Below are 11,933 nucleotides of genomic sequence, written 5' to 3'. Positions count from 1 at the left end.
TTTAATAATAAAAATACATCTATCAAAATTATGATATCCTATAAAAAATTATGACATCAACGCAGAAATTATAATTTCAACGTAAGATGTTATAATTTAAAAAAATATATATATTTTCATCATTCAAAATTTCAAATGAAAAAATAAAATCACAGACATCAAATGCACGTTAGAAAGCAATGACTATATGATCCAATTGGACAGAACGATGCACTCCACATTGAATTTTTTTACGCCGCAAGCGGTGTACAAAGAATTTCACCAGGCTCCATATAAAAAACAGAATTCTTGCTAGGGAAACGAAGAGTCTCTCTCTTCTACTTTGGGAAAATATCCACCGCATGATTAACATTGCCTAATGATAATGTGCAGTAACTTGGATGGCCTGAACTCCAACAACAGTTTGACGATTCACAATAGTTGCAAGCAAAACTGCTGTCACCAGACTCTTGGCACCCACGCAATTCAACTAATCACATCCAAAAATCGTTTCTCTCTCAAAACCAAATATCTTTTGCAAACATGTGCTTGTGCCAATGGCATGCATGCACCATCTCCCACAGCCATGGTGCATCTCATAGGATCGCATAAGTAATCGTCTGAATCATGATCTTGTGCAACGAATAGGCTAGCCATAATCACAACCTGCATGACTTTCTTGTAGCATGTAGCACAGGAACATATCAAGTACTGCTTATGTCATATCAGGGTGGTGCAGCAGCTAACTACAACAACAGCAATACAGAAGGGATACATCTTCAATAGCATTAAGTAAATAAAAATTATCTTACAGAAAAGATAACAGTTGAAATTTTAAATGAGCTCCTTCCTAAGGATAGGCTGTCGTGAGAATTGTCACAACCCATCACATTTTAAAATGAAAACAAGCTTGATCTCTGTTTAGTATATCCCATCTACTATACAGCGGATGTTGAAAAGGTTATTCAGTATTATCTTTATCTCCTTTCGCCTGCAGAGTATGCTCTTGCAGAGCTCGGCTCACCAATGGAGACAGATGCCAGTGACTTGGAAGCCCATGCTCTTGCATTCATTGCTCCTACCTGCAAATTGCCTCTTTTGCATGGATTCAATCTGTTGAAACCTTGTTTAGCTTGCTCAAGACAAGCCTGCAAATGATCTTGGAGGTTCGTCAAGCTCGCATATCGCATATGCCTCCTCCAAGCCCGCTTGACACAAGCATTTAGTTTTGGAAGAAGGATATAAAGCAACCTCAATATCACAAAGGAGCTGGCCAGTGCCAGATATGTATCTTGTTGAAGCAATTTCTCTGGTGACCTTGCCCATGAGAATGGGCAATTTTCTTGTTCATCGCCTTCCTTAAGTTCTGTATCATTTGATGGGTCCACAGTTTTTTCCAAGTGTATTGTATCAAGCGATGCAGGATTAGCACCTATATGAGAGCAAAATAAAATTATCACATGTCATAGCAAATTTGAAAGGAAGAAAAGCTAATTTCAAAATTATTATGCACTATTTTATAACTTCCACAGTGCAGCCATATCAAACACAAGTTACACAAGCAGATGACAATAGCAGATACACTAAGACTGTGAATGCTAATGAGGCCCACATGCAAGCAGTTCTATTAATATCAAGCCATGTTAACCTAAAGAACCCATGAAGACGTTTCATGATAACTAGAGCAATGGACTCTAATGGTGAAACAGATTAAGTGGATAATTTACAGAAGAGTCCTCCTATGCTTTCACAAGAACCTCCCAAAATAGGTTTAAACCCAATTGTTGGTGCAGTACATGTGTGTTTGGGTGTTAGGCTAGATTGCCAATTTTGCCCTCGCTGTTTCCCAAAAAGCCCTGGTTCACAGCCATTTCAGGAACATCCTAGGGGAGGCAAAGCATTTTCCTCTGCAGAAAGATGAAGTAAATTGCAATCACGACCTAGAAGTCTGTTAGCCGACTCACCTGTAACATCATTGTAGAAAGCAACAAGGGAATTGATTGTTCGTGATCCTTGATATCGCACTCGCAATGTAGAATTTAAGAGAAAAAGAGTTGGGAAACCATGAACGCCGTACCTAGAGAGGATGCTGCAATTTATAAATTTCAGTTGTTAAAATGGACCCACACGTGAATAAATGGTGAAAACTAAATGATAAATAAATTTTCAACACACACCTTGGCCTGATGACAGATTCTTCAAATGCAAAATGACGAATCGTTGGAAACAAGGAAGATAAAACCTGGAGATTTGGTCGGAAAACTTTCGAGAAAGGACACCATGAAGCATAAAAGAGCACAGCCACATAGTCCTCCCTGTTCTTGTACACTAGATTCAGTGCCCTCTGCATTGCAGCCTCACCTCCCTTAAAAAAGAAAAAAGTCACACATGGAAGTGCATCAGAGTTCTATGAAGCATAAAAGGAAAATTGCAATCGTCAGAATGTTTTATTTTAAAATATGAAAATGTGCAATGGAGCAAAAAGAACTAAAGAAGATACAATGAGGGCCCAATGGACTCACAGGATTTAATCAACAGAGACTTGAACAAGTATAAAATCAAAATAAAAAAACTACAGGCATGCTAATCAACCAACAACCAAAATCCATAAAAAGAGCTTAGTAGCAGAAAAGGCAAACAGCGAATGCAGGGATACTGCAACACAGCAGTCCGTCTGTCAATGGTGGCCAAAACAGCATCTGCCCTTCAAAAGGAAGCAGCAAACTGGGATAGCCTAAGAGTATTACCAACCAACAGAGCAAGAAATCACTCTTTTTTTCCTCAAGTGAGCAAGAAATCACTTAAGGGGGAATTAAAGAACAGTGTCAATCTATATTCTGCATTAACAAGAAAAACTCGGAACATTTTCCAGAGGTCACACAAACTCGATACAAGCCAAAGCTTTCCAAAGCATACAGAATTGAATTCTTTTTTTTTTTTTTTTTTTTTTGCTGTGACCCGAATTCCTAAAGAGATATCCTATGAAAAAAGAAAGCCAGTGATCAACTAGTAGTGTTTCTGATGCAAAGGGTACATCAGCAAGCTGAAGGACCTTTTTCAGACTGTCCTAATAGAAGACATAATGAAAGAAGATAAACAATCCAGCTGGATTGGTGTGTGCAAGAAAACTTACCAAACTGCAAAACTGATCCAAACTAGTTACTTCAGTTCAGTTTGGATCGGGTTTTTCCACATTCTATCTTCAGTTTGAAACCTTTTAGAACCCAAAAAATCAATTTAGTTTCGGTTCAAGTTCCGAAAAAGCTGGCTTAAACTGAGCTGACCCACCCACCCACTCACACACACACACACTAGATACAACCCAACTAGGAATAGGTGAGCCAGCCCAATGCACCGGTTGCACCCAAATCCACAAGCCTTTGTTCACGTTGCTGCTGCTAGTGAGGATTTTCTTTTAAGGTGCGGAACTCTCATGTGAGCGGTTGATGTGGGACTAAATTGAAACAATGCCTTTCAGCCCTTGTATATCCTATCCATCTGATCAAACACCAATAGCTTTTCTACATCCTACTACCAACTGTTCACTTCATTTTAACTGTGGACACCCCTTTTCATCAAATTTAAAAATAAAAAAATAAAATAAAATAAAAAACTAGCAGCCCCCTTGCCATGCTCTCGCTTCTCTCCTAATCCCACAATGTAGTGCATGGCCAGATAAACAACACTGGCTCCGGGAAGCTGCTGGGCTGAGAGTCGTTTGTCAGTGGGGAATGCCAGAGATCCAGCAGTGAGGAGGGTGATGGCGAGCATGGATCCAGAGGAGGTGAAGAGGCTGGCGAACAAACAATATAAAAGGGGTCATTTTGTAGATGCTTTGAGGCTCTATGACCGAGCAATCTCCATGGGCAACGATGTTCATGGGGCTGAAGAGATTGGCAGAGGCCATGAAGGAGTGCGAGGAAGCTGTTGAGCTGGATCTGGCTTACAGGCAGGCGCATCAGAGGCTGGCTTCCTTCCTTATAACGTGAATATTGAGCATGGCATCTATGATCTTTGATCGGAGATTCAGTTATTGTTTTGATAGAAGTGTTGTTCTTAGAGTATCATTGGGTCTGCATTTTGTTCCTTGTTCTCTGTTGGGCATTTCTTAAATCCTCTATTTATTTTGTATGAGTATGGCATCTATTTGCCAAAAAAATATGATTTTTATTGGTGATAGATGTCCAAGTATGCATCCTTTTTTTGTCCCCCCCACCCCTTCATCCCTGCCACCATCTTGCTGGAGAGGAAGTTAAGTTTCCAAGGAGGCGATGTTGTTGTATTAGACCCAACAAACCGAACCAAACCAAATTTTTTGGGTCGATTTAAACCGATTTTTGTATAAGGTTGGTTTGGTTCCAATTTTGTTGGTTTTAGAAAATTGATTGAGGTTGGTTCAATTTCAAAAATACCTCTAAACCAACTTGACCCGAACCATGCACACCCCTTACTGCTGAAGAATCACAAAACAGTCAGTGGCATGGTCAAATTTTTCCTAGCTAATTTTAAGGTCATCAGCAGGAACCTTATCCATTGTCACCAGATGAGATTTAAAATTTTGAAAAACTAAAACGTCGCTAGACATTGTTTCTAAACCTGGGATATCACCTTTTGAGGGATTTTAGTAAGAAACCACAAGAAAACATCCTTCAGTCAAGAGATGCATAGACATTATCAACATCCTCCCATCTACAAGTGATCAAGACTCTGCTAAGTTGCCTAAGCATGCTTGAACTTGTAAACACATGATTGCTATGTAGTTCTTTTGTTAGAAAACAGACTCCGAACCACCCTATCTAACATTCATTCAAAGAAAAAAGGAAGGTAATAAACAGATCCATCTATATATTCCACGTGCTAATATACCCTGATAACTGACTAACCTCTGCTATTCAAAACCCCAAGAAATATGCTTGTAACTCTTATTATGTTGACCTTTTTTCAAACCTGAAACATCATGAATCTTAAATACACAAACTCATGAAGACAAGGTTGTCGTAAGAGAACCATGTCACATGCATGTTGGATTTGAAAGACAAATTTCTTGTTCAATGATCTTGAAAGGTGTTAATGAACTCTTTCTATTATTTCATCGATCATGTCCTCAAACATAGGAATAAAAAGGAATGGAAAGAATGTAAACTGCAAATCTGTAAACATGAATGGAGATCACATCAGGAAGCACCATAAGAATATACTCCCTCATTGAGTACTCCATCAATCTTTGCTCCAAATTATCATGAAGACTAGGAATTTCTAGTTCAATTTACATGAATTCTCAGGTCTAATTTTTATCACCACACTGCTGCCCACTTCATTGCAAAAGTACACACGCTCAAGACATTTGAATGGTACACATTTAATGATTTGTGTTATGGCTATGTAAGTTAACTTCTGGTCCAACATGAAGAAGATAGTAATTGACCTAGGGGACCTCATGCTTTGACCAAACCATCCAATAAAGTGCTCGCACTCTTGTTAATCCATGATCAAATGCTAAGAGAGAAACCAAAAAACAAAAAAAATTCTTTCAAGTACCAGTACACAAATTGCCACTTCTGCAGATATGGTTCTCCCAGCATACAGAGGCACGGAAACACCCCTGAAAAACTATTGCCAGCAAATTTATCCAGAAATCAGGATAAACTAACTAGGATTCATTAATGTGATGAAAAAATTCGGGTATATCTACAAACCACACATGTACACCAAACCCTCGGTTGACCACAATCCAATATTTTGGCATCAGTATGACTAAATCAGCAAACATTTGCAATAGCAGTCAGTAGTTGGTTGGAAAGCCTGAAGTGGGTATCAGATTCCAATATTGGTAAGACACGTGGTTCAGAAGAATCCAGAAAAGACATGATAACAATTCAAGTATTGACTTCCATTTTGAGAGCACATCAATCCAAAATCCCAAGCTAAACATCTTAAGAGGTCCAATAACTGAGCTTCTAGTGAATAATCCATGAATCCTAAACAAGAATCTATCATTTTAGGGCTATACTCTCCAAAAGTATAAACTGTATGTGGTCTATGTCAACATTTAAGATTACAAGGCTTACCGTTTTTAATGTTATGTTTGCATAATGTCCCTCTGACACTACCTTGAAGATGCAGCAGAACTTACATAAAACATCTCTTGAATGAAATCATCACAAATTGTGTACTTCTATTCACAAATAACTATTGCAATGTATAACTACCCCCACCCAAATGGACACACACACACACAACTACCAGTACAATGATCACATATTGTGCAACGTGCTCATGTCCACACACACACACACACAACTACCAGTACAATGATCACATATTGTGCAACGTGCTCATGTCAACTAGGGACTAACTCAACTAAAGAATTAAGATAAAATAATCAAAGCAAAAACACATTTTGAAAAAAAAAATTAGAAACAACCTGAACAACTTGTCTGCAAAAAGCTGAATTATAGCTAATGAACTAATTTACATACCATCCTTGACAATTACTACAGGTTTGTTGCCATTGTGCTTATGCTTATTTATTTCCTAGACTTAAGAGCCTTTTTTATTAAAGAAAAATTAATTGCATTCCATAAGAAACCCTTTTCCTTCTCACTCTTTGTATGTTGGAATGAAAAGAGAAACTCAGATACTCCAAAACTCATTCTAAACATCTATGAAGATGACTTTCCAACTTAAGCACTAGACTGACCTGGTACAACCAGTTCACAAGCCAATTCAGTCAGGAAGTGCCAATACAAACTGATCAATGTGAGCTGGTCAAAATCCTCCAAACAACATAATGGACTCGTTATGGCCTTACCAATAAAAGCCAGCAAGAACTAATAGCAGCTGGTAACTAGCTCATGAAACTGCACAGAAAGATGCATATTATAACCAAAGATATCCTAAAAGAATACTAAGCTACTCTGAGAAAACTCAACTCACATGAACTTTGATTAGTCCACTGTGACAAGTAGACATACCTCAATTGTTGATACGAGACTTACCTTTCCAGAAAAATCTAGCATCTTTATGCTCTATGATAAAAAGAAATTCCTTGTTGATAAACAAGTTCTAGATAAAATGCTTATAAATTTTTAAAGAAATCCATACCAATAACAAACATGGACTAAAATCATTTTCTACATTAAAAAGGTTAAACGCACTAGAGATGCTTGTAAAAGGAAAAAAACGACTGACTCACAAAATGAGATAACAATCAAGTTGCCATCTCTTATCTAATAATATGACAGAATACTGCTATGACATGCTAAGGTATGCGCCTAATAGTAATATTGCATGGTACATATAACTGCACACCTTTTGTGTCGAGCTCATAACTTCGCAAAATATCACATATTGTATGACATAAAATGATAGTACAGTTCATACCAAAATTTAAATATTTATTTACTTACTTCGATCCAAGAAAATGCTACAGAATAACAATAATAGAAAAAAAAAAAGGACTTTTCTTACTTACATATCAACATCATACTCTGATATTTTTCATAACCATTTTTATGCTTAATAACTTCACCACACCAATAACCAAACTGCAACAAACAAGCCTTGATGTTATTTTTTAATTGAATCTTCATTTGGGCTAGTGAGAGAGATATTGTGAGCTTTGTCAATCCATTTTCAAAACTTCCATTCATATCCCTAGCATCTTCTTCTTCTCTGCCTAAAATAGGCCTTACCAATAAAAGTCAGAAGGAACTAATAGCAGCTGGTAACTAGCTCATGAAACTGCATGGAAAGATGCACATCATAACCAAAGATATGCTAAAAGAATACTAATCTACTCTGACAAGACTCAACTAACATGAACTTTGATTAGTCTACTGTGACAAGTAGACATACCTCAAGTGTTCATATGAGACTCTTACCTTTCTAGAAAAATCTAGCATCTTTATGCCCTATGATAAAAGCAATTTCCTTGTTGATAAACAAGTTCTAGATATAATGCTTATGAATTTTTAAAGTAATCCATACCAATAACAAACATGGACTAAAATCATTTTCTACATAAAAAGGTTAAATGTACTAGAGATGCTTGTAAAAGGAAAATAATGACCGACTCACAATGAGATAACAATCAACTTGCCATCTCTTATCTAACAATATGACAGAATACCGCTATGACATACTAAGGTGTGTGCTTAATAGTAATATTGAATGGTACATATCATTGTGCACCTTTTGTGTCAAGCTCATAACTTTGCAAAATATCACATATTGTATGACACAAAATGATGGTACAATTCATACCAAAATTTAAAGCTTTATTTACTTATTTCGATCCAAGAAAATGCTACAGAATAACAATAATAGAAAAAAAAAAGGACTTTTCTTACTTAAATATCAATCTCATACTTTGATTTTTTTTCATAACCATTTTCATGCTTAATAACTTCACCACACCAATAACCAAACTGCAACAAACAAGCCTTGATGTTATTTTTTGATCGAATCTTCACTTGGGCTAGTGAGAGACATATTGTGAGCTTTATCAATCCATTCTCATAACTTTCATTCATAGCCCTAGCATCTTCTTCTCCTCTTCCTAAAATGATAAACATAAACCCAAGCAGCTGCCCTTAAAGGTGCCTCATCAAGTCTTCATTACACATCCTCATGGCATTGGAGTTACTTCTCCATTGGTCTGTCCATTCTCTTCATAACCAAGAGGAATATATATGGTATTCTACCGTACCACATCATGCCAAAAAGGAAATTGCTCTCACCCTCCAGTTCACATAGTACTATGGCACATTCAAAATAGTCAAAGAATGATTATCTGGCTAAGTCCTTAGTTTCATCATAGATGCATGCTTATATTCTTGTCCATTCACTCCTTCAGTTCATTAAATGATTGCGCTGCCTTTCCATGGGAAAAAATTCAGACCATAAACTTATAAATGTAAATGCATACTTTAACAGGTCCAAAAAATCCTAATTACCACTTCATCAGAGTGAGTCCAAATCAGTTAGCTCAAACTTTGACAGCATTGAATGTATAATCATATCAAATCGTTTACAAACAACAAATGAAAGGAAACAAGTAAATCCACCAGGAAAAAGAGTTAATGACATCAATAAACAATATACTAACGCAATTTGAATGCTTCACTATATATAAATGGAGAAGGTTTTATGGCCAGGTTTAGGGTCATGGTCTCAAATTCTTTTTTCTTTTAAAAGAAGAATCCTTGTCCAAATCATTGTCTTGCTTTAACTCTCCAATCAGATAAGGAGATATAGGAATCCAATAATGTTATGTTGGACACTCCCAAATTTTAGAGTTTTCTGACATGTTGGATGCTTGGAAACTTGGGACTTCATGACACTCTTTGACACTTCATGCCATCAAATCATGATGGCATCATGATATATATCTTATTTTGGCACTTCTATATGAAAGATATCAGGTCTAACATAACAATTAGCAACCACTCTACCAAGCTTGATGAACATAAGGAACATAGACCTAGCTCATTATTCACCATACATAAATACATATTTTTTAAGATGCAGATATATGATATATTTGTATCCTCATGGACAAATTATAGAAGATCCTGGTGTCGGGTTCTTCTAGAAAATTGGATACTAACACCCATGTCAAATTTCAAATAGCATTAGAATGCACTCTCTAACCGCATATGTCTCCCTAGCCAAGCACAAAGAGAGGTAGCAATGGAATTACAAGGACCATGCAGGGGATCTCAACTAAGAGAGGATTGCAAGTAGTGGAACCAACTTCCTTTAATAGTTAATGTTTTTAAGAAAAAATCAAGATGCTGTAAAAAAAAAAAAAAAAAAAAAAAAAAAAAAAAAAAAAAAAAAAAAATAAATCTGTCATAGCGTGTAATTATGAGACCCAAGACTGTTGGAAACTTGGAATGGAAAGATGTAGAAATTAGAAGGAAGTTCCCACATTCACCCACCAACTAACATATGACATAATATAGCTACCTTAACATATGGTACATATCTTTTAAAGTCACAAGCAGCCCCCTCAAGAAAAATAATTATAAATTGGTAAAAAGTGCAGCATGATAAGTGTTTGCGTGCACAATGAAAAACAGGATTTCACAATGAATCTCTCCAAGCAACATCTTGTCCATATGATAGACTCAAATATTCTTCTATAAACACTGAAAAACCAGAACAAAACAATTTGATCTACATAGACTCTTCACCACCAATTTAACCAAAATCCTATAGTATTAGCATGAATGTTCTCTTCCCAAAATCTCGATCCCCTTCTTCAATATGACCTTTTAAGGCATTTTGAAACTCAAGTTATGCACCATAAAAGGAACATGGATAAAAGCATCCACCAAAAATCCTTTAGTTATAGATACACGATAGCCAATTCAACATCCTCTTCCCCACAAACAGACCATAAGAATATGATAATGCCCTCTGTGACCTTTTTTTTTTTTTTTTGGAACTTGTATCTCCAACCAATCTCGTACACACAAGAGAAGCTCCTATTTTGTGTATCCAACAAATGAGTTACTTTCTGGCTAATGTCAAGCATCAACTTTTCTATCACGAGCTTGCCCTTCTTACTATAATAACAGTTGAAGATATCTCAAGATTCCTAACTGTTCAGAAAGAACACTTTTCTTTGGAGGAAAAACCAAAGCTTGATTTTGCATATAATTTTACTAATCAAAAGATACTGTTTCCTCATAAGTGCGTAGCAGTCATGAATTAGATACACGTTCGCACAACAAATTCCTATTCCTTCGTTTCTCTTCAGCCTTCATCCAAATGTAGCAGTAAACCAAAAAAGACGCAAAAGAAAAAACCGAATTTTATGCAAAAATATTGTTTTCATATCAAAAAGAACAAATTTTGGTGGGGGAGAATATTTGTCACAGCAACCACATGACACCTCAAAATATTCTCTAACCTAGAAAACGACAATAAAGAAAACTCTAGAAATGGTAGGTACTCACCTCGACGACGCCGATCAGATCGCCACCGAGCACTGGAGCATCCAGAAGTGAGCACGCGTCCGGACGCCCCAAGATCGACTCGCCGACGGAAACCCTAGGCAGACCGTGGCGGCTGCCGGCCCAACGACGGTCAGAAGAAGAACCAACAACAACGTCCCCGCCGCCGCCTTCCAAGCCATGATTAAAAGACAACCAGCCGAGAAATCGACAGAGAAAAGAGAAACAAATTGGGGGCAATCGAAACCCTAGATCGAGGGGGAGGAGGCGCAGGATAGCTAACCAAAAAAAAATCACTAAATCGATTTATAACTACGAAACAAATCAAGAAGGAACTGATGAAACAAATCAAAATCGATTTACAACTACTGGGCGGGCCTCGCGCATTTTAGCGTCGGGAACTCTCTCTCTCTTTTTTCTTTTTTCCTTTCTTTTAATTTTTTTTTATTTTAATTTTCTCTCCGTTTTTCCCCTCTTAAAACCGAGGGGGAGGGGGGAGTTGATGTCGGGAGAAGAGGAAGGGGACCAGGTTATATGACCAGAGAGAAGAAGTGGGGTTCGATGAAGGTGGAGGTGAAGTTTTGGAGGAAGGAGACGGCCACGCGGAGATGGCGTTGACGCGTTTGGGACAAGATGGAGGAGGTTTCGCAATGCACTACATAGATAGACACGAGTGAAACGGACCATCAACGGTAGGAGACCCATGGTTTATGCGGAGATGTGGCAAAATGACGTTAAGTCGTTGGGGATATATACATGATGATTTGGTATCATTTCTATTTTTATTTTTATAAATAAAACCACATAAATTTTGATACAAATATATTTAGTTTTATATATTTAAAAAATATTTTTTTATTTTTAAAAATAAAAATTTTTATTTTAAATATTTTCAAAACCAAAACTCCATATTTTTTTTATTATTACCATCAATACTATCTACAATCATTACCATCACTAGTATTATATCCGTCATTATCATTGCACCAT

General features: G+C 36.9%; 1 protein-coding gene across 1 annotated transcript; it reads right to left on the bottom strand.

Annotated features, from left to right (window-relative positions):
- Positions 1–740: 740 nt before the first annotated feature.
- Positions 741–11,608, bottom strand: LOC105058427 (5'-adenylylsulfate reductase-like 3). The gene is given in 5 exon segments (XM_073249408.1): positions 741–1,411; positions 1,944–2,068; positions 2,157–2,344; positions 10,947–11,044; positions 11,047–11,608. Coding segments are annotated over 5 exon segments (945 nt in total). The 5' UTR covers positions 11,126–11,608; the 3' UTR covers positions 741–956.
- Between the last annotated feature and the right edge of the window lie 325 nt (positions 11,609–11,933).

Source organism: Elaeis guineensis, chromosome 15 (genome assembly GCF_000442705.2).
Source record: "Elaeis guineensis isolate ETL-2024a chromosome 15, EG11, whole genome shotgun sequence".
In the NCBI taxonomy this organism is placed as follows: Eukaryota; Viridiplantae; Streptophyta; class Magnoliopsida; order Arecales; family Arecaceae; genus Elaeis; species Elaeis guineensis.
Note: the sequence above shows the minus strand (reverse complement) of the source record. Positions and strands in the feature narration are given on the sequence as shown.